This window comes from Tursiops truncatus, chromosome 8, assembly GCF_011762595.2.
Source record: "Tursiops truncatus isolate mTurTru1 chromosome 8, mTurTru1.mat.Y, whole genome shotgun sequence".
In the NCBI taxonomy this organism is placed as follows: Eukaryota; Metazoa; Chordata; class Mammalia; order Artiodactyla; family Delphinidae; genus Tursiops; species Tursiops truncatus.
This window is the reverse complement of record NC_047041.1, coordinates 13,869,512-13,892,767: the sequence shown is the minus strand read 5'-3', so window position 1 is coordinate 13,892,767 and position 23,256 is coordinate 13,869,512. Positions and strand designations below refer to the sequence as shown.

The window sequence follows — 23,256 nt, the reverse complement described above, 5'->3', positions numbered from 1 at the left end:
ATCCTAATTGATGGTTTGGGGGAAAAGCCTCAGGAGGGGAGACAGGAATGATAAGGGAATTCTGGGAAAATGAGATACTATGTTCTAGTAGAAAACAAAACAAATATATGTTCATTAAGTGAATGAATGAACATGGGACTTTGAATCAGGAGCCTTGGTCCTAGTTCCAGAATCGCTACTGACTTCCTAGGTGGTGGGTATGGTGGTGATGATGATAATGATGATGGAATATTTATCAAGTGCTTACAGCCACGTTTTACTGCTTTATCTCACTTAATCCTCTCCCTTACCTCAGCGGGTACATTCTGTTTCTATTACGGATGAGCTTCAGCAAGCAATGTACAAACTCTCTGCCTCAAAATCTCAAAGCTAGTTACCGGCAGACTGAGTTTGAACCCAGGCTTTCTGACTACACTGTTATCTCCCTCCATCAAATTACTTAACCTGCCTGGCACCCAGTAGTTTCATCTTCAAAATGTTCATTGAATTATGCAGTATGAAGTTGAAGGCGGTAGAGACATGAGCTTAAAGGAGTCCATCTACACTTTAGCTTTCCCTTCCAGGGGAATGAAGTCTCTCTCTTCTGGGTTGGAAAAAGCAGGTATTAAGGGAGTATTTCCCCAAAAAATCTATCTCTGGCTTGTATTACCTCCACTTTTTTTTTTTTTTGAGAAGTACTCTGTTTTTTTAAAAATATTTATTTTATTTATTTATTTCTCTATTTGGTTGCGCCAGGTCTTAGTTGCAGCAGGCGGGCTCCTTAGTTGTGGCATGCAAACTCCTAGTTGCAGCATGCATGTGGGATCTAGTTCCTTGGCCAGGGATCGAACCCGGGCCCCCTGCATTGGGAGCACAGAGTCTTAACCACTGCGCCACCAGGGAAGTCCCTGTACTACCCTTTTTGAAAGAATGACTCACTGACAGGGTTTAGTATCAAATCTAGTTTTAATTTTCTATAACAAGTCTTTATACTCTCCCATCCATACCCCCCTACTGTACCCTGGGTATTGGTGAGAGTGACCCTCTTCCCCTGGAGTCCAAGGTATTGGCAGGAGCAGCTGCCCCCTGCTGAGAGGCCTCAGGGCAGAAGTCCTGGGCCATTGCTGCCCTGCTGCTGCAGGAGGAGCCTCACCTCAGGTGAGGATGGGGTGGGATGGGGACAGGGCAGGGCCCAAGAGAGGGAGAAGGATACAGGAGACTCCCTGAGTGCAGGGGTTTCCTCTTTGAAGCCAGGAAATAGGAGCTAACGGAGTCCAAGAACAAAGGTTGTCTTTTAAATAGAGATCAGATGGGAAGCTGGTGCCTCATTAGCCACTGATAACTTCCAGCGCCACTTGGGTGAGGGAAAAGGAGCAGAAAGGGAAAGTCAAAGGTGCTAGTCAGATAGTCCCCTCCCTCCCTTCCCCCACCCCAATGGAGGGGAGAGGCCACAAGTGGGACAGGATGCTCCAGAGCCTGCACTGTCTTCACTCAGCCTTCTTGGGCACTCGGCCCATCTTGGTGCGGATGTTTCGTAGAAGGAAGAAGGCACCTGTGCTGGCTGCACAGATCACTTCAGCCACCCAGAACGCTGTGCTCCAGCTGTAATGCTTCGCAATGGTGCTGAAGGGCAACCCAGCCAGAAAGCCGCCCACTGTCAGGGAGGAGGGGAAGAGCCTGAGTCATTGTGAGGATAGAGCCAGTGGGGCTTGTTCCAGCCCCTAGCTGGCTTGTGTGCGAGGCATCAGTGGGGGTATCACTTACCATTGGCCATGAGTCCCACAATGGCATGGGAGGTGCCACACAAGTTGGGAGGGGCACTCTCATTGGCTATAACTCCGAACAAGGCAATGGGACCATAAGAGGAGAAACCAAACACAGCTCCCAACACCAGGATCCAGAGCTGCAAGGGCAGTGCAGGGTAGCATTTAAAGTCTGAGAAGGCCTCCTGCCTACCTACCCCTGCCATTGGATAGAGGAATGCTTGGCCCCAGGAACAAATAATTGTAGTAAAAGCAGACAGTAAGTGACTCCCACACACACCACTTCCCAGCACAGCTGACTGCAGAGCTAGAGGAGTGCGGGCCACATTCAGCCAACACAGGGGCCTGTGCAGGTAGGGGAGGGAGGTTCAGGAGCCATCCCTCCAAGTGAGATGCTGTCTCCTCAGGATTTGTACAAGCTGGATTGGCTAAGGGCAAGGCAGAGGCGGTAGGACAAAGGTGAGACACAACAAGAGGAAAACCAGAGATAAAGATAGGGCACCTCATGCTCTGTAAAGCCTGTGAGCTCAGCGAGAGGGTGAAGAGCCGGAGTCCAGAAAGCAACATCCTAGAGGAGCATAGGGAGGAGAAGAAACTAGGCCCAGAGTCAAGGAGGGGCATCAGAGTACAGAGGAGGGGAATGGAGGTACAGACAACTGAAAAGGGCAATCAGAAGCAGAGAAAGACCAGGGAGAGGGAGACAGAGTCAGTGGCCCTTGCTTTCTCATCCTTGTCCCTGACGTGGGCCAGTCCCTGTTTATTTACCTTGGGGGAGTCACTGGTCACAGTTACCCGGAAGAGGTACATGGACACTGTCATGCCAGCCATCATGAACAGCAGCAAGCCATGGCGGGGGCTCCCGTACATGGACAGCCGCGCCTGTGGACACAGTCGGGCAACATCAGGCCCCAGGAGCAGCAGAGAACCCTCACCCCTGGACGCTGACACGGCAGACCTCTGCTGACAGGTCTTTGGCAATCCCGTTGCAGTTCTTGGCCCAAGGCAGCTCTGGGAGGTCCTGAGACCTGCTTATTATGTTCTGAGGCCAAACTCCACAACATCCCTTCCTCCACTTGGGGCAGGCTTGGGGACACGTGGTGGCAGGCTGCATCCAGTCCTTCCCCAGCCCGTTTCCCTGGGGCTGTGGAGAAGCTAGGCAGAGAGAAACTCTGGCTCTCCTTGACATCAGTTAAAACCCTTTCCCCCAAGAGCCTCATCTCTACATCCCCAGCAAAGAAGAGTAGCCTGGAATCATTCCCACCTCACCCAACCTAAACCAGCATATGCCAAGCTGCCTGTGCCCCAGGGCTCCTACCTCTCTGGTGCCTGTCCCAGTCATGCTGGGAAGATTTAAAGGGACCCTCCTCCTTCCTGTCCCTTCTGCCCACTCACCTTGGCCATGGCCCGGTCTGACAGGTAGCCAGCTGCGATGCTGCCTACAAGGCCCCCAACCTCCAGGGCACTCATGTAGGAGCTGCCTGCAGTGGGGAGTTGTGGTGGGAAGAGGGAAAGGAAGGGTGGAAAGGTGTTACACCTTGGGGTTGTCCCAGACTGACTTCAACCCAGAGAGGTACAAGGTCCCCAAGGGTGACTGGCCACAGCTGCCTGAGTACTGCCCGGCCTCAGGGAAAGAAGAAAGGATAAAGGGAAGCGGGTCTGAATTTCCCATCCCATGCATTGGCTCCTGCTCCCTAGGCCTGCCGCATCCCAACACTCGTCTCACCCACGAGGGCTGACTGTCCTCTCTCCTGGATAAGGAAGAACTGGCCCCAGTCAGTACAGCACGTCTTTACTCCAAACACCACAAGGTAGCCAGTGGAGAGCACCCACAGGTAGGGGGTCAGCAGCAGCTGCTGTAAGGTACTCTCCTCCTTCAGGGAGCCTGGGGGTGGGAGGAGGCCAGGCTTCAGGACTCTGCTCAGGCTGCCCTGCCCCCACCACACATTAGCTAGCCATAGGGGCAGAGTCCGTCCACATAGCCAAGGATCAGCAGCAAGGTCCCCCTCACCCACTGTTCTGCCCTCTCTTCTCCACTGCAAGTCTCAACGAATGAAAGAGAACCTGAGGACCAGCGGGGATGGAGGAAAGCACCCAAGCCACTTAAGCTTAGGATGCTGTCCACACAGGGAACTCTGGCTCTCTTGTAAGGAAGGACTAGGCTATAACATGAGTCATAGCATTTGTTGGCTCTGCCACTTGTCTGGTACTTAACTGCCTCTCAGGATGGAGTTTTATTTACTCCTCACCCACTCTCCATCACCATCCCGACATCCATTAGCTAGTACAGGGCCAGGCATACAGGCAGTCCTCAATGAAAGTCTGCCAGGTGAATGATGAATGAAGGTTCCCTAGGGGTCGGCTTTAGTGCGTACTCACCCTTCTTGCCCTTGGAGGGGGTGGGGTCCAGGTTGCGGAGTCCAACATCAGCAGGTTCATTGTGGATGAGCAGGAGACAGAGGAAGGAGACAACCACACACAGTGCCCCAGACAGGGCCAGCGTGCTGCGCCAGCTATAGCTCTGGGCGAGGATGGTTGCCAGGATGGGGCCCAGCCCTCCAGCCAGGTTCATGCTTGTTGATAGGACGGCCCACCAAGTGCCAAATTGAGATGGCTCAAACCACTGTGGGGCAGAGGGGGACAGAGTAGTTGCTCAGCCTACAGTCCATATTGAAGGTGAGGGTCAGGTGGGGCAGACCCAGAAGCTCACATTACAGGGATGAGGGAGAGGGCTCTTCTACTTGGCAGGGCCAATTCCCTCATCTGCCACCTGATCCCACCACGTTCAGCCTCCTAAAATATCTTGACAAGCAACAGGAGCTGGACTGGAACGCCTGAGGAACCTGCTCTGGTTGGGGGTGGAGGTGCCAGTGTGCCCACATGCTCTTTAGGTGTCCTCTCTGCCAATCTGAACCAGCTCCTTGGAAGCAGACACTCACCTTCCGCAGGACCTTGCCACATGGGGGCCAGCCCAGCCCCTGTGCCAGGCCATTGAGGAACCAGAGAGCAGCAAAGACGGGTACTGCGGAGCTCCAGGAAAAGACTACGTTGACCAGGCCAACCAGGAGAAGCCCGGAAGAAAAGAGCCAACGAGCACTCATCTGGTCAGACAGCACCCCGCTCACAAACTTGCTGATGGCGTAGGCTGCCGACTGGCTGCTGGTGATGAGCCCTGCAGGGGAGGGGAGCAGGGAGCAGGACACCTGGGGGGTTAGGGGCCAGGGCAGAGGCAAAGGAGCGGGGAGGAAGGCATGGGGTCAGGTGTGTAGAGGTGCCTGGCAGGGTGAGACTGGTTCCTTCCGAGAGGAATAGGAGGGGCCTGTGTTGGAATTGTGACGTTCATTCATGGGGCCAGGCTACTCCTCCCGCCTCTCCATCAGCACTAGCCCCAGGCTGACCCATGACTTTTCAGCCTCTTGGAGAGTTCCAGCAGCAGCTGTCAGGGGGCAGGACAGCCCTCCTCCATGGGATTCTCATATGCCTGATTTCTCCCTCACCGTGGATGCCAACCCAGGGTCTCCGGCAGTTCTGTTGCCCCACCTCAGAACATGGGGCAAAAGGCTTAGAATTGGAGTCAGGGACCTTATTCCTCCCGAAGGGTAGCCTGCTAGGCCACATGGAGTCATTGCACCAACTCCCCAGTTCCCAGTGCTCACAATGTCAGTGGCCAGCACTCACCCTGTGGTCTTAGCCTGCACCCACACAGATGCAGAAACTGTGCTCAGAATCCCTCTAACACACAGTGCCTCTGGGGACACATGTTAGACACAGGCGGGCGTGCACACACACACACACACACACACACACACCAGACAAGCAGCCCTCAGACATGCTTAGACCATACCCACAGTCCTTTACCTGTGCCCACAGACATGGATCTCAGAGCCGCCTCATCCGGCACATGCACTGTCTCCTGGCATCTGCTGTGCAGACACTCCACACACACACTGCATGCCTGTACCCACCACACGGCACAAACACCCAACTTGTCCTCCTGGTCCTGTGTTCCTGGGCCCACCCCTCCCTGCCCTGCCAGGGCTCACCCAAGTCATCCTTGTCCAGAGGGACCTCCTCCACCAGCGACGGCATGACAAAAGAGAAGGTCTTGCGGTTGAAGTAGTACAGGCTGTAGCCTCCAAACATGGCCGAGAAGATCACAGTGCGGTAATAGCTGTAGCCTCGGGCCGCCATGGTGGGAAAGAGCAGGCCCTACTGGCCGGGACACAGAGCCTCCGACCACAGCTCCTGATTGAGGCTCTCAAGTGCTCAGATCTGCTGAGTTGGGCTTTTTCTGCTCCCTCCTCCACCCAGCCTCCCAGGCTCCCTTTATAGGCACCTTCTGGACAATCATTAAGCCTGGGGCGGCTCCTAGGGAACCCGGTGTCCTGAGGGAGACAAGAAAACAGGAGATTACTGACGCCCAAGCTGTGGGGGCCTGGAGGGCGTCCGAGAGGGAGGCAGTGTCCATGAGCCAGGCCAGCACCGTGTGTCCCCAGGATTGCTGTCTTTCCCGGCTCTTCCCTGTCCTCCTGCCCGTGAAACCAGCTGTGATTAAAGGCTTAACCTAATTATTTTTGTCGGCTTGCGCTCAGGGGAGGCAGGGTTGGGATGAGTAGAGCTGCCCTCTCTAGCCCGGCTCGCTCATCCACCTACCTTCTCATTCATTCCGCGAAGGTTTATTAGGGCTTACTGGTTGAGAGGCACTGCACTAGGTTCTGGGTTAGTTTCTACACACGCACACGCACACACACACTCAATCAGACACCTACCCCCAACAACCTCACTTTCAAGTCTTCCAGAGCTGACCTCAAGCCCTGTAACTCCTGATGCTTAGCACACGGTAGGGTGTAACTGTTTATTGACAGTTGCAGAACTGTAAGCAAGGGGCGGGGGAAGGAAGTTCCCTGCTCAGGACCCACTTTCGGTTGCACACCGAAAGCCCCACTAGGGGCAGGGGTCCTGGTTGTGCCACTCAGATGCCTCTGGTCGCCTTTACCCTTGACGTCAGTATGGATTCCGGTCTGGCAGGCTGGGGCTTCAGGGACCGTGACCGGACGCCCCGTGGGCGGGAAGGCGCAGCGACGGACTCCAGGCACAGTGCTCATGCGCCCCGCTTCCCAGGGCCCCGGCAACACGCCCCCGGCTTTGCCGCTCGGTTGGGAAGGCAATTGGAACAGAAGGCGTGGGCGCAAGCGGAGCAGGGTGCCACACGTAGGCCCCGGAGGCCCCTCGCTTCCGGCGCCGAGTGGCTCGGCCAGGCGGGGTGGGGCCAAGCGGCAAGAAGGGGGAGGAGGGAGCGAGGCGGCGGGCTCTCGGCCCCTGCCCAGCCCCGTGTCCTCAAGCTACCCAGGACACCCGACTCCGGCTGCGAATGGACGGGGGCCCAAGTGCAGGGGAGACCCCTGGACTCGTGCGACATAAAGGAGAGGGAGCGTGCTGTTCCCGGACCCAGCAATTGCCTCCACCCCAGAACCGGCAGCCTCAGAAACTGCTCCCGGTTGGATTGGAAGTTGGGCCTCCAACAAAGGAGCCGCAACAGTTGAGACTCCCGCTCCAGCCCCGCCCCCAGGAGACGCCCCTCCCCCGCACACTGCCCCCCTACCTGAACTGAGGTGGGAGCTGGAGTGGCATGGGGCGGGGCCCGGCGGGCGCATGCGCGTGCGCCCAGAGTGGGGCGGGGACTCCGCCTGCGTCTTCCAGTCCCGAGAGCCGAGGCCACCCACAAACGTTTTCATATAAGACTGCGGGTCTCGCTGGTCGTTGGGCGAAGACAGCGCCCCTTAGGGGCTGGAGTCGTACGTTCCCTTCTTAACTGATGGCATTCGACAAACCAGATCAGTGAGTTCCTCCAACTATCAGTTACTGTTCCCGAGTTGTTCACGGTCTGGGAAACATCTTGTAAGAGAACACAGTATTTTCTGTAAGAAATTAATACAGTCCTCAGTAAGCACGATTTGTACATTTATCTGTGGTCAGACTATTGCGGACAGAGTTAAAACAAAATAGCCAGAGTGTTTAAAGTATGGGCCCTGAGTAAAACTTAAATTCGAATCCCGGACGCACTGCTTCTGACAGCATGACCCTGGGTAATTAATAATCTCTATGAGCCCCCAGTTTCTTACCAACCTCATAGGGTGGTTGTGAGGATTCAATAGAAGATTCAGATACAAGTTCGGAAAATTTAGATAATTGCTTTCACAGAGTCCATCAGAGAGTTGCTGAAATAAGTGCCTCAAAGTTGAGAGTAAAGCTCTTTTAGAGTGATGTTAAAAACACAACAGGTCGAAAATGATGTTGCTTATGCTAAGCCCCACATCACCAAAGGGAGACTTAATTACAGTTGTGGCTCTCCCAGAAGTGGAATCTTAAATAAGTCAATCAGGAATCACCTGGGACTTCCCTGGCGGTCCAGTGGATAAGACTCCGTGCTTCCAAGGCAGGGGGCCTGGGTTCGATCCTGGTTGGGGAACTAGGATCCCACATGCCATGTGGTGCCGCCAAAAAAAGAAAAAAAGGAATCGCCTGCTCAGCACTAGTTATCTAGTTATGTCATCTACCTCTAGACCCCCCTGCTATTCCCTAAAGTTTATCTGATACTGTGATGTGTTCATGATAACTATTCTTTAATTGGAAATTCCTGGCAGTCCAGTGGTTAGGACTCTGTGCTTTCACTCCTGTGGCCCGGGTTCTATCCCTGGTCGGGGAATCCCACAAGCAGCGCGCCGTGGCCAAAAGAAAAAATTCTTTTATTTTACTTTGTTATAGTAGAACTAGTCATCATGGACATTTCTGCTACCAATAGCAATCTAAACTAATGTTGGCGAAAGACTAGGTATGTTGACTGAAAAAAAATGCACAACACAAAAGTTGAGAATTGCGTTTTATTCAGTAGACTTGCTGAGGACTTAAGCCCGGAAGACAGCCTTCTCAGATAGCTCTGAGGGACTGCTCTCAAGAGGTAAGGGAGGAGCCAGGATATATGGGCAAAACCCAGGTTGTCAGAACATCAAACGATTACTGTTAATTAAAGAAAAACCAGACATCTCAAGTTAATGAATATAGGACTTTTCTATGTATTGGAAGATGCAAGAGTCTGGGCTCATTGAAATCATTCCTTTCGTATGCACATGAATTCTTTGGGCCAGTATCCTATTTTTCTCCTTTGAATCCCCTCAGAATGCACAGTTGGTGGTGGCTGCATGAAGCTGAGGGCTTGATGGCTGCAACATCTTTTGTTTACGAATACGACATTCTTCGTCCACAGGTACTTACTTTATTCTTGCAGATTCAGCTCACCTCTTTTGGACCAAAGCCACAGGAGAGCAAATATTTTTCACACCTATTAGAATGGAATTGCAACTGTCATACATTCAGACTGTTATGATCCCAAGCAGTCTTTATATAATTTGAATTACATTGTATGTTAGATTTTTTAATAAAGTTTGGCCAGTTTTTACAGAAGAAATTATTTCTCTGATACTTTGGTCCTATCTGTGTAAAACTAGATTTTTTTTCTTTTTTTTTGGCCACGCCACTCAGCTTGTGGAATCTCAGTTCCTGGAACAGGGATTGAACCTAGGCCATGGCAGTGAAAGCCCAGAATCCTAACCACTAGACCACCAGGGAACTCCTGAAACTAGATTTTTAAAAAAGTAATATGTGACCAAATTTAATTGTCTTCCTAAGGCCTAAATAAAGAGAAATCAGTTTCCCATTAAAGGAAGGAAGGAAAGGAAGGAAGGAAGGAAGGGAGAAAAGAAAGAAAGAAGGAAAGAAAGAAAGAAAGAAAGAAAGAAAGAAAGAAAGAAAGAAAGAAAGAAAGAGAAAGAAAGAGAAATCTTTCATGATTTTAATATTCTTCAAAAATCCAGGTCAGTTGTTCTGCAGAATGTCCCTCATATGGATTTGTCTGACTGTGTTTGCAATAGGGATCATATTAAATAATTTTGGCAGAAGTACTGTATAGATGGCAATGTGTCTTTCTCAGTGTACCACATCAGGAAGCATGTGATGAATTTGATCATTTAGTTAAAATGGTGTCCACCTGATTTCTGTACTAGAGGAAACTTTTCCTCTTTATAATTACTAATCTATAGTGGGACCATACTTTGATACTACAGATATATCCTCCTGTTTCAACAGTCTTTCACCCAGTGGTTTTATCATCTATTGATGATTCTTTCCTGAGTCATTTATTAATATGGTGGTTGCAAAGTGGAGATTTTTTCACTCTATCATTCCTTATGTATTTATGAGTTGGTATTCTTCTTTTTATTTATCTATTTATGTATTTATTTATTTATTTTTGGCTGCGTTGGATCTTTGTTGCTGTGCGCGGGCTTTCTCTAGTTGCGGCGAGCGGGGGCTACTCTTCGTTGCGGTGTGTGGGCTTCTCATTGCGGTGGCTTCTCTTGTTGCAGAGCACGGGCTCTAGGCGCGCGGGCTTTAGTAGCTGTGGCACACGGGCTCAGTAGTTGTGGCTCGCAGGCTCCAGAGGGCAGGCTCAGTAGTTGTGGCGCATAGGCTTAGTTGCTCTGTGGCATGTGGGATCTTCCCGGACCAGGGATCGAACCTGTGTCCCCTGAATTGACAGGCAGATTCTTTTTTTTTTTTGCATCTTTGTTGGAGTATAATTGCTTTACAATGGTGTGTTAGTTTCTGCTTTATAACAAAGTGAATCAGTTATACATATACATATGTTCCCATATCTCTTCCCTCTTGCGTCTCCCTCCCTCCCACCCTCCCTATCCCACCCCTCCAGGCGGTCACAAAGCACCCAGCTGATCTCCCGGTGCTATGCGGCTGCTTCCCACTAGCTATCTACCTTACATTTGGTAGTGTATATATGTCCATGCCTCTCTCTCGCTTTGTCACAGCTTACCCTTCCCTCTCCCCATATCCTCAAGTCCATTCTCTAGTAGGTCTGTATCTTTATTCCTGTCTTACCCCTAGGTTCTTCATGACATTTTTTTTTTCTTAAATTCCATATATATGTGTTAGCACACGGTATTTGTCTTTCTCTTTCTGACTTACTTCACTCTGTATGGCAGACTCTAGGTCTATCCACCTCATTACAAATAGCTCAATTTCATTTCTTTTTATGGCTGAGTAATATTCCATTTTATATATGTGCCACATCTTCTTTATCCATTCATCTGATGATGGACACTTAGGTTGTTTCCATCTCCGGGCTATTGTAAATAGAGCTGCAATGAACATTTTAGTACATGACTCTTTTTTAATTATGGTTTTCTCAGGGTATATGCCCAGTAGGGGGATTGCTGGGTCATATGGTAGTTCTATTTGTAGTTTTTTAAGGAACCTCCATACTATTCTCCATAGTGGCTGTATCAATTCACATTCCCACCAGCAGTGCAAGAGTGTTCCCTTTTTTCCACACCCTCTCCAGCATTTATTGTTTCTAGATTTTTTGATGATGGCCATTCTGACTGGTGTGAGATGATATCTCATTGTAGTTTTGATTTGCATTTCTCTAATGATTAATGATGTTGAGCATTCTTTCATGTGTTTGTTGGCAAACTGTATCTCTTCTTTGGAGAAATGTCTATTTAGGTCTTCTGCCCATTTTTGGATTGGGTTGTTTGTTTTTTTGATATTGAGCTGCATGAGCTGCTTATAAATTTTGGAGATTAATCCTTTGTCAGTTGCTTCGTTTGCAAATATTTTCTCCCATTCTGAGGGTTGTCTTTTCATCTTCTTTATGGTTTCCCTTGTTGTGCAAAAGCTTTGAAGTTTCATTAGGTCCCATGTGTTTATTTTTGTTTTTATTTCCATTTCTCTAGGAGGTGGGTCAAAAAGGATCTTGCTGTGATTTATGTCATAGAGTCTTCTGCCTATGTTTTCCTCTAAGAGTTTGATAGTTTCTGGCCTTACATTTAGGTCTTTAATCCATTTTGAGCTTATTTTTGTGTATGGTGTTAGGGAGTGATCTAATCTCATACTTTTACATGTACCTGTCCAGTTTTCCCAGCACCACTTATTGAAGAGGCTGTCCTTTCTCCACTGTACATTCCTGCCTCCTTTATCAAAGATAAGGTGACCATATGTGCGTGGGTTTATCTCTGGGCTTTCTATCCTGTTCCATTGATCTATCTTTCTGTTTTTGTGCCAGTACCATACTGTCTTGATTACTGTAGCTTTGTAGTATATTCTGAAGTCAGGGAGCCTGATTCCTCCAGCTCCGTTTTTCGTTCTCAAGATTGCTTTGGCTATTCGGGGTCTTCTGTGTTTCCATACAAATTGTGAAATTTTGTTTTTTGTTTTTGTTTTTGTTTTTGTTTTTTGCGGTATGCGGGCCCCTCACTGTTGTGGCCTCTCCCGTTGCGGAGCACAGGCTCCGGAGGCGCAGGCTCAGCGGCCATGGCTCACGGGCCCAGCCGCTCTGCAGCATGTGGGATCTTCCTGGACCGGGGCACGAACCTGTGTCCCCTGCATCGGCAGGCGGACTCTCAACCTCTGCGCCACCAGGGAAGCCCAAATTGTGAAATTTTTTGTTCTAGTTCTGTGAAAACTGCCAGTGGTAGTTTGATAAGGATTGCACTGAAGCTGTAGATTGCTTTGGGTAGTAGAGTCATTTTCACAATGTTGACTCTTCCAATCCAAGAACATGGTTTATCTCTCCATCTATTTATATCATCTTTAATTTCTTTCATCAGTGTCTTATAATTTTCTGCATACAGGTCTTTTGTCTCCTTAGGTAGGTTTATTCCTAGATATTTTATTCTTTTTGTTACAGTGGTAAATGGGAGTGTTTTCTTGATTTCACTTTCAAATTTTTCATCATTAGTGTATAGGAATACCAGAGATTTCTGTGCATTAATTTTGTATCCTGCTACTTTGCCAAATTCATTGATTAGCTCTAGTAGTTTTCTGGTGGCATCTTTAGGATTCTCTATGTAAAGTATCATGTCATCTGCAAACAGTGACAGCTTTACTTCTTCTTTTCCGATTTGGATTCCTTTTATTTCCTTTTCTTCTCTGATTGCTGTGGCTAAAACTTCCAAAACTATGTTCAATAAGAGTGGTGAGAGTGGGCAACCTTGTTTTTTTCCTGATCTTAGTGGAAATGCTTTCAGTTTTTCACCATTGAGGACGATGTTGGCTGTGGGTTTGTCATATATGGCCTTTATTATGTTGAGGAAAGTTCTGTCTATGCCTACTTTCTGCAGGGTTTTTATCATAAATGGGTGTTGAATTTTGTCGAAGGCTTTCTCTGTATCTATTGAGATAATCATATGGTTTTTCTCCTTCAGTTTGTTAATATGGTTTATCACATTGATTGATTTGCATATATTGAAGAATCCTTGCATTCCTGGAATAAACCCCACTTGATCATTGGTGTATGATCGACAGGCAGATTCTTAACTACTGCACCACCAGGGAAGCCCTGTGAGATTTTTTAAAAGTGTTTTTCTATTGGGTCCTCAACACTTAAATAACCCATCCCTGAGGATGGACTATGGCCCTTTTACCACTGTACCCAGCTAAGTGTTTGGTACAAAACACTACGGTAATAATAAATTGCTAGATGAACAATTATTCACACCATCTAAATACTTTTATATCTTGATTTTTTTTCTATTATAGCATAAACATGTTTTATAGAGTTAAGGATTTTGGGCTGAGGGGCATGAAACACTCAAAGAACTGTTTGGTAAGAATTAGCTTGCTGTTGAGGAGCAATAGATGGAAGGTGTAGAAACTGGACAGAGTCATAATTCCAATGGGAAGTGCTAAAAGTTCCTACCAGAGAGGGAACCATGGGGATTCAGAGGCAGAGGTAGGCACAGAATCTTGCCTGGGCCACTGCTGATGCAGCTAGTTGGCTCGGAGGGGAAGGGAATGGGTCTCAGAGGTCAGCCAGAGCTAGAAAGTCTGGGCAAGGTTTGCTCAGCCACATATGTGAGGACAGAGACACCTGCCAAGAGCTCTGAAAATGGCCCAGAAATAGAGTTTAACAGGCCTTCAATGCCTGCAGCACCAACGTAGCTACTACAATTCTCAACCTCCTTTCAGCCAGGGGTCATGCTAAGTTATTTCCCTGCCTTCTCCCATTTCAGTTCCCTCATATAAAACATAGACGATCTAACCCACCTCAGCATCACTGTGGGAATTAAATGAGAAAACATTGTAAAGCATCTTATGGTCAGGACATTGTAGAGACGTAAACGCTAGTCTTCTCACTCTTTATTTCCCAAGAAAAGTAAGGAAAGGAAATAAGACGATGACATCCCCCAAAAGTAACCAGGCTTTGCTACAGGATAATAAAACCTAACGTGAATAAATGCAAATTATACTACATGCCTGAAAAAGAAACTATGATTTTGATACTGTAAAAACATCAATCCTTTCCATATTCATCTGGAGTTTTTTGTTTTTCAGCCACGCTGCTTGCGGGATCTTAGTTCCCCAACCAGGGATTGAACCCAGGCAGTGAAAGCGTAGAGTTCTAACCACTGCACTGCCAGGGAATTCCTTTCATTTGGGGTTTTTAAAGCAATTCCAATCAAAATCCCAATAGGATTTCTTGGAAATTGGGCAAAATTGTTTTAAGGATCATCTGGGAGAATAAGTAACATCAGAGTAAGAAACTTGACGAATTAAAAAAAAAAGAGTAAAGAAGAGAATTTCTACTGCCAAATATTAACAATTGTAAGATTATGGTAATTATGTGGTTTAGAGCATAGCCAGGCATTTAAAAGGAGCAAGAAGTACTAGAAGCAGACCTTCACATGTATAATTTAAGACATGATAAGGAAGACATCCCAAATCAACTGGGGGGGGGGGGTAATTAATTAATGGTGTAAGATAATTGTTTAGCTATTTAGAAAAGAATCCGTTTAGATTTCTATTGCATACCCCACAAAGAATAAACCCCAGATAGATTAAAGAGTGCCATTGAAGAAAATAAAACCACTAGATTAGTCTCTGGATGAGGCAGTGTTTTCCAATCTTAAAAACAACTGAAGAGGGACTTCCTTGGTGGCACAGTGGTTAAGACTCTGCGCTCCCAATGCAGGGGGCCCGGGTCCGATCCCTGGTCAGGGAACTAGATCCTACATGCATGCCGAAACTAAGGGTTCACATGCCACAACTAAGGAGCCCGCATGCCAAAACTAAGACCCAGCGCAACCAAATAAATAATAAATTAATTAAAAAATAATAATAGTGACTTCCCTGGTGGTCCAGTGGTAAAGAATCCACCTTCCAATGCAGGGGATGCAGGTTGGATCCCTGGTCGGGGAACTAAGATCCCACATGCCACGGGGCAAATAAGCCCAGTGCACCACAACTACTGAGCATATGCGCCTCAACTAGAGAGCCTGTGTGCCACAAACTACAGAGCCCACGGGCCCTGGAGCCTGCATGCCACAACTAAAAAAGAGAAAACCTGCACACCACAACTAGAGAGAAGCCCATGTACCACAACGAAGAGCCCACGCGCCTCAATGAAATATCCCTCATGCCTCAACTAAGACCCAATGCAGCCCCCCAAAATAAATAATAATAATAATAAAGATATATCTGGGACTTCCCTGGTGGCGCAGTGGTTAAGAATCCACCTGCCAATGCAGGGGACACAGGTTCAAGCCCTTGTCCAGGAATATCCTACATACCGCGGAGCAACTAATCCTGTGCACCACAACTACTGAGCCTGCGCTCTAGAGCCTGCGAGCCACAACTACTGAGTGCGTGTGCCACAACTACTGAAGCTTGAGTGCCTAGAGCCTGTGCTCCACAACAGGAGAAGCCACTGCAAGGAGAAGTCCGCACACCACAATGAAGAGTAGCCCCCTCTCGCCACAACTAGAGAAAGCCCGGGCGCAGCAACGAAGACCCAACACAGCCAAAAATAAAAATAGATAAATAAATTAAAAAAAAAAAAAGAATCTGCCTGCCAATGCAGGGGACACGAGTTCAAGCCCTGGTCTGGGAAGATCCCACATGCTGTGGAGCAACTAAGCCCATGCGCCACAACTACTGAGCCTGCACTCTAGAGCCTGCAAGCCACAATTACTGAGCCCGTGTGCCGCAACTACTGAAGCCTGCACGCCTAGAGCCCGTGCTCCACAATGAGGGAAGCCACTGCAATGAGAAGCCCGCGCACCGCAACAAAGAGTAGCCCCCGCTCGCTGCAACTAGAGAAAGCCCATGTGCAGCAACGAAGACCCAACACAGCCAAAAATAAATAAAGAAAGAAATAGGAGGGCAGGTGGTGGAACCGTCAAATTAACATGAAAACATGGAGGCATTCCTGGAAAATGGATGATAAGGTCCTGTGTGTGTTTGGAGTAGGGGTGGAGGGTGGTAGAAGGCAGCCCAGAGCTACAGGGCCCATGAACTGTGGATAGGAGATAAAGTAGGGCAGAGATTTTAGGTCTGCTACTCACTCTCCCAACATTACCTGGGCCAGTCCATTGTGTGCCTCTGCTACTACTTAAGGGCAGAAAACAACAGCCAACTGGATATCAATAGGTTGGGGTGTCAGCTTTCAACACAGGTACAGGCAGACTAGCTGCATCCTAGCATTTACTCCACTACCTACCTCAAAACCTGAACAGCAAAATGGTTCTAAGTGAGGAAGGGAGCTCCCCAAAAGGCAGTTGTACTACCCTGGATGATTTCAACATCTCTGCTGTACATCTCATACCCTCCTCCATCTCCTCCAAATGCAAGTCTGCTTCACCTGGAGGGGCTCATGCTCTGAATGTTTGCCCCTGTTTATAACTCCATCCACCAAAGTGGCAAATATCCCTAAGGGAATATGTAGGGGAATATGTGCCCCAGGGGGAAAAGTCTAGGAAAGAAATCATTGTAAGAATAAATAAAACAGGGCTTCCCTGGTGGTGCAGTGTTTAAGAATCCGCCTGCCAATGCAGGGGACACAGGTTCGAGCCCTGGTCCAGGAAGATCCCACATGCTGCAGAGCAACTAAGCCCGTGCACTGAGCCTGCGCTCTAGAGACCATGAGCCGCAACTACTGAGCCCGTGTGCCACAGCTACTGAAACCTGCACACCTAGAGCCCGTGCTCCGTAACAAGAAAAGCCACTGCAACGAGAAGCCCACGCACCGCAACAAAGAGTAGCTCCCACTGGCCACAACTAGAGAACACAACTAGAGAAAGCCCACGCACAGCAATGAAGACCCAACGCAGCCAAAAATAAATAAATTAATTAAAAAATAAATAAATAAAACAAATTGAACAGCCTATAACGGACAAGGCAGATTTGTGGGCCAAGAAGCTAAAATCAACATATTAAATATTCTCAAAAATATAAAGGAGACTCATGAAAATATGAGGAAAAGCAATAAGTCATCAAGGATGTTTTGCTTTGACTAACATCAGACTAGCTTGTTGCAGACCAACCCTCCCACCAATAACAAATAGAAAAGCTGGTCAGAATATAAAATTGGTGTTTGAAGGTGTCCAAGAGCTACCGAAGCAGCAAGTTATCAATTAGCTTTTGCAGTTAGCTATTATCTAAAATTATCTAAAATATCTAAAATCACCCCAAAACTTAGTTGCCTAAAACCATAACAAGCATTTTATTGTGGCTCACAAGTCCATGGGTCAGCTGGACAGTTCTGCTGATCCAAGCCAGGCTGCTGACGTGTCTGCAGTCAGGAGGTAGCATGGCTGGTGTCTGGTTGATCTAGGATGGATTTAGGTGAGACAGTCTCTCTCTACTCCGTGTGGTCTTGCATATTCCAGCAGAGTAGCATGGCAATTCTCATAGCAGGGGTCTGAGGCAGAACCGAAGCATGCCAGCCTCTTGAGGCCTAGTTCCAGAAATGGCACAATATTGTTTCTGTCATCTTCTATTGGCCAAAGCAGGCTTAAGACCACCCAAAATTCAAGGGATGGAGAAATAGACTCTACCTCTTCACAAAAGGAGTTGCAAAATCCATTGCAAAAGTTGTAGATGAAGAACTACAGTCATTTCTTGCAATCAATCTGCCACAGAGGTCAAGATCCCATAGTGAAGAGAAGCCCAAAGAAGTGAACACAACATTTGGTGCTGTTTGCATCACGAAGGCATTTGCAATCCAAAAGAAAGAAGGGAAGCTCAGCACTGCTTTCAGAAGTCTAGGATTTGGGGGACAAAATATGAAGTTCAAGGCCATCAAGGAGAAGGCAGCATGAAAACCAGCCCAGGCATTAATTTAGGGCACCTGATGGATTGCACTCCGGGAATAAGGGTCAACATGAAATACCACAACCTTCACAAAGACGACAGTCCAACTGGGCACTGGTGGCGTAGTGGTTAGGATTCCTGGCTTTCACTGCCATGGCCCGGGTTCAGTCCCTGGTTGGGGGAACTGAGATCCTGCAAGCCACCCGACCCAGCCAAAAACAAAAAACACGACAGTCCAATCAAATCGGCTCAAACTCTGGGTAGACTTAAGGCAGTGGTTCTCAAAGTGTAATCTTTGGACCCTGCAAGATCTTTTGGGAGGGACAGGGAGGTCAAAACTATCTTCATAATAATACTGAGATGTAATCTGCCTTTTTTTAAAGCATATTAATATCTGCACTGATGGTGTAAAAATAATGGAAAATTAAGCTGCTGGCCCCTTGGCATGAATCAGGCAGTGACATCAGACCATATTAGGAATCATTGTTTTCTTCACCACCATACAAAGTTAAAAAAAAAGAAAAGAGAGAAAAAGCCACTTTCACTTAAGACTATCCTTGATGAAGCAGGAAAACTCATTAATTTTATTAACTTTGAACTCTTGAGTACACATTTTTGCTTCTTTTTTTTTTTTTCGGTACCCGGGCCTCTTACTGTTGTGGCCTCTCCTGTTGCGGAGCACAGGCTCCGGACGCGCAGGCTCAGCGGCCATGGCTCACGGGCCCAGCCGCTCCGCGGCATGTGCGACCTTCCCGGACCGGGGCACGAAGCCGTGTCCCCTGTATCAGCAGGCGGACTCCCAACCACTGCACCACCAGGGAAGCCCCACATCTTTTTAATATTTGGTGTGATGAAATGTGAAGTATGCCTAAAGCACTCCTGCTGCTTATGCGAGTACCATGGTTGTCCAAGGAAATGCATCTTTGCAGTCTGAATTGTGAGCAGAACTAGCCTCTTCTTTCATGGAACACATTTTTTACTTGAAAGAACAACCCAGAGAGAGATGAGCTATGGTTATCCAGACTTGGGTATTTGTCAGACATTGTCTCCAAAATGACCAAAGTCACCCTGTCACTTCAAGGAAAACAACTGATAGTGTTTGCTGACAATAACAAAGTTTAAACTTGACAGCTTCCCACTATCTTAACATGTTTCTAATGAGATCAGTGGTGTTATTACCAAATATTTTTTGGTATAGTGTAATGAAATGCATTAACATTTGGAAGATCTGTGTAATTCAGTGAACCAACATTTTCCAAATTACTAATGCATGATGTTAAAAAAAAACCACGCATGGTTAAAAGATCCATTCAAAGTGCAAGATAGACCAGTAGGTTTTAACTTGACAGGATATGAAAAGTTCATTGACTTGGTTTCGGATTCCACATTGCAACTAATCTTTAAGAAACTACCACCTGCTAATTTTGTGTAGTACCAAAAAAGAATATTCACAAATATCTGAAAAGGCTATTATTAAACTATTTCTCCCTTGCCAACCTCATATCCGTGTGAAGCTGGAGGTTCTTCATATACTTCAACCAAAACAACATAGGCAGCAGCTTGAATGCAGAAGCAGTTATGAGGATACAGTGATCTTCTTTTAAGTCAGACACCAAAGAGAGTCACAAAAATGTAAAACAATCCTACTGTTCTCACAATTCTTAAAATATAATTATTTTTCATAAGAATATATTATTTACATTGACATGTAGTAGTAGGTTTACTAGTGTCATTTTTTTTTTTTTTTTTTTTTTTTTTTGGGTTACGCGGGCCTCTCACTGTTGTGGCCTCTCCCGTTGCAGAGCACAGGCTCCGGACGCGCAGGCTCAGCGGCCGTGGCTCACGGGCCCAGCCGCTCTGCGGCAAGTGGGATCTTCCCGGACCGGGGCACGAACCCATGTCCCCTGCATCGGCAGGCGGACTCTCAACCACTGTGCCACCAGGGAAGCCCCACTATCATTATTTTGAATTCTTTTTCTGGAACGTTGCCTATCTCCACTTCATTTAGTTGTTTTTCTTGGGTTTTATCTTGTTCCTTCATCTGGTACATAGCCCTCTGCCTTTTTATCTTGTCTATCTTTCTGTGAATGTGGTTTTTGTTCCACAGGATGCAGGATTGTAGTTCTTGCTTCTGCTGTCTACCCTTTCTATAAAGAGCTCTTAAATAAGATGCTCAACCTCAATCATGAAATAAATTGATGCCACTTTTCTTTTCTTTTTTTTTTTTTTTTGGCTGTGTTGGATCTTTGTTGCTGTGCGCGGGCTTTCTCTAGTTGTGACGAGCAGGGGCTACTCTTGGTTACGGTGCGCAGGCTTCTCTTGTTGTGGAGCACAGGCTCTAGGCGCGCGGGCTTCAGTAATTGTGGCTCGTGGGCTCTAGAGCACAGGCTCAGTAGTTGTGGCGCACAGGCTTAGTTCCTCCGCGTTATGTGGGGTCTTCCCGGACCAGGGCGCAAACCTGTGTCGCCTGCATTGGCAGCGGATTCGTCGTAATGACTGTGCCACCAGGGAAACCCTGATGCCACTTTTTATCTATCAGGTTGGCAAAATTGAAGTACTAATACTGTGTTGGTTTGAGAAATCATCCAAGCTTGGGTCTTATATTCCTTTAATTTTTTTTTAGTTTTGGCCATGGGGCATGTGGGATCTTAGTTTCCCTGACCAGGGATCGAACCCACGCCCGCTGCAGTGGAAGCACTGGAAGCGCAGCGTCTTACCCACTGAACCAGCAGAGAAGTCCCTCATCTTCCTTTAAAAAGGTAAGAAAGATCAAAGCCAAAAGATTTGTTTCAGGAACAGCCAGCAGCCCAGTTCCTAAAACCCATATTCTTTTTCTTTTTTTTGCGGTACGCGGGCCTCTCCCTGTTGTGGCCTCTCCCGTTGCGGAGCACAGGCTCCGGTTGCGCAGGCTCAGCGGCCATGGCTCACGGGCGCAGCCGCTCCGCGGCATGTGGGATCTTCCTGGACCGGGGCACGAACCCGTGTCGCCTGCATTGGCAGGCGGACTCTCAACCACTGCGGCACCAGGGAAGCCCTAAAACCCATATTCTTAATCAATGAACGATGCTGCTTCCCACACACATTAGCAAAGAATTGAAGGAAGATAATATCTGGGAATTTAAATCAGGGCTTCTCAACATCAGCACTATTGACATTTGGGGCTGGGAATTCTTCGTAGTGGGGGTTGTCCTGTCCATTGTAGGATGTTTAGCAGCATCCTTGACACCTGTCCATTAGACACTAGAAACTGAAACCAAGCGGGGCCTTGTGGGGCTCCCGGGCACGGAGGCCTTTTTGTCCCCCGTTTCTTGTAGGCAAGACTCCAGCCTCCATGACCTTCCCTGAGTTCCAAAGGGCAGCTTCAAACAGTTACTAATCAACAGAGGAGCAGCCAAGAAACCACCTGAGACAAGATTAAAGGGACCAGAGAAGCTCATCAAGACTAGGAGACCAAGCACCTGAGACTCTGAGACCCTGCACCCTAATCTTGTCAGCAACCCCACTCTTGGGAACTATTGTCGTAAAACTCCTCATCATATCCTCCTGGGTTGGGACACATAGTTTTTCGAGGCAGGAGCCCGCCGTATCCCCCTTTGCCTGGCAAAGTAATAAAGCTATCCTTTTCTACTTCACCCAAAAGTCTTGTCTCCAAGATTTGATTTGGCACCAGTGTACAGAGAAGCTGAGCTTTCAGCATCAAAACCCCTCCCTCCTCCCATGGGACTTCCCTGGTGGCGCAATGGTTAAGAATCCGCCTGCCGATGCAGGGGACACGGGTTCGAGCCCTGGTCTGGGAGGATCCCACATGCCGTGGAGCAACTAAGCCCATGCACCACAACTACTGGGACTGTGCTCTAGAGACCGTGAGCCACAACTACTGAGCCCGCGTGCCACAACTACTGAAACCCACGCACCTAGAGCCCGTGCTCTGCAACAAAGGAAGCCACCGCAATGAGAAGCCTGCGCACTGCAACGAAGAGTAGACCCCGCTCGCCGCAACTAGAGAAAGCCTGTGGGCAGCAACGAAGACCCAACGCAGCCAAAAATAAAGATAAATAAAAATAAATGCGCTATCAAGCCATGAAAAGACATTGAGGAACCTTAAATGCATGTTACTGAGCGAAAGAAACCAACCTGGAAAGACTACATACTGTATGACTCCAACTACATGACATTCTGGAAAGGGCACAACGATGGAGACAGTAAAAAGATCTGTGGTTGCCAGGAGTTAACGGGGAGGGAGGGATGGATTTGCAGGCCACAGAGGATTTTTAGAGCAGTGACAGTACTCTGTATGACATGTTAACGGATACGTTTCATTATCCATGTGTCGGAACCCAAAGAATGCACAATGCCAAGGGTAAACCCCAATGTAAACTTTGGGTGATAATGATGTGTAGGTTCACAGATCATAACAAACGTCCCTCTGGTGTGGGATGTTGATACTGGGGTTGGCTGAGTATGTATGGAGCCGGAGGGTATACAGGAACTGTGTACTTTCTGCTCAATTTTGCTGTGAAACTAAAACTGCCCTTAAGAAAAGTCTATTGGGAAACAAAAAGAGACTTGCAGGTTCAAAACTTGTCTGAATTGTTCAACCTTTAGAGAAAAACATAAACTTCATGGTCATTTTTTTATTCAACTGCTTAATGACTAGGGACTTCCCTGGTGGCACAGTGGATAAGACTCCACGCTCCCAATATAGGGGACTCAGGTTCAATCCCTGGTCAGGGAACTAGATCCCACGTGCATGCCACAACTAAGAGTTTGCACAACTAAGTAGCCCACCTGCCTCAACTAAGACCTGGTGCAACCAAAAAAAAAAAAAAAAAAAAAGACTGAGGCCGTTGTTGATAATAATTAATGATTACAGTGATTTTCCTTTGGTAAAACATGGCTCCATTATAACTGATGAACAACCCAAATTAACTGTGCTACGAGTAATGAAGCTCTAGCAACACATTCATGTATCAGGGTAATAACGCAAGGGTCATTGGGTCAGAATTAAGTTCAAACCTAGCTGAGTCACCTGATACCTCTGATTCCTTGGACCTCTGAACCTCTATGAACTGCTGATTTCTTATTTGTAAAATGAGGTTGTTACCTTAAAAATGGATTATTACCTAAAAATAGCTGGAATATAGGGATCCAAATGATGTCAGGGGAAAAATAAAACCAGTTTTGTTCTCATGAAGAAAAATTATATACATGAATCTAAGTGTAAGTCTAAAATGTCTAAAATGTCTAAAAAGTCTAAAAATCTAAGTCTAAAATGTTAATGATGTTTTGGTGGTAGTATTATAGGCAATTTTGTTATTCAAACTTCTACCTTCCAAATTTTCCATTATAAACATGCATT

General features: G+C 47.4%; 1 protein-coding gene and 1 long non-coding RNA gene across 7 annotated transcripts; one reads left to right on the top strand and one right to left on the bottom strand.

The window, feature by feature from the left end:
• Positions 1–904: 904 nt before the first annotated feature.
• Positions 905–7,444, bottom strand: SLC37A4 (solute carrier family 37 member 4). 6 transcript variants are annotated; one of them, XM_004313080.4, is made up of 9 exons: positions 7,342–7,444; positions 5,783–6,124; positions 4,679–4,911; positions 4,119–4,362; positions 3,466–3,624; positions 3,135–3,220; positions 2,508–2,621; positions 1,744–1,882; positions 905–1,633 (listed from the first exon to the last, which is right to left on the bottom strand). In XM_004313080.4, the coding sequence occupies exons 2-9, from the start codon at positions 5,928–5,930 to the stop codon at positions 1,467–1,469; spliced, it is 1,290 nt and encodes a 429-aa protein (XP_004313128.1). In that variant the 5' UTR covers positions 5,931–6,124; positions 7,342–7,444; the 3' UTR covers positions 905–1,466. The 6 variants fall into 6 exon arrangements, with proteins under 6 accessions (XP_004313128.1, XP_019797333.1, XP_073664207.1 ...); XM_019941774.3 differs by lacking the exon at positions 7,342–7,444 and adding an exon at positions 6,736–7,212; XM_073808106.1 differs by lacking the exon at positions 7,342–7,444 and adding an exon at positions 2,245–2,310 and having other exon boundaries at positions 5,783–6,528.
• Positions 7,332–23,124, top strand: LOC141279309 (uncharacterized). Its single transcript, XR_012333298.1, has 3 exons — positions 7,332–7,577; positions 8,916–9,003; positions 20,521–23,124. It is a non-coding gene; the product is annotated as an uncharacterized lncRNA (long non-coding RNA).
• Positions 23,125–23,256: the final 132 nt, after the last annotated feature.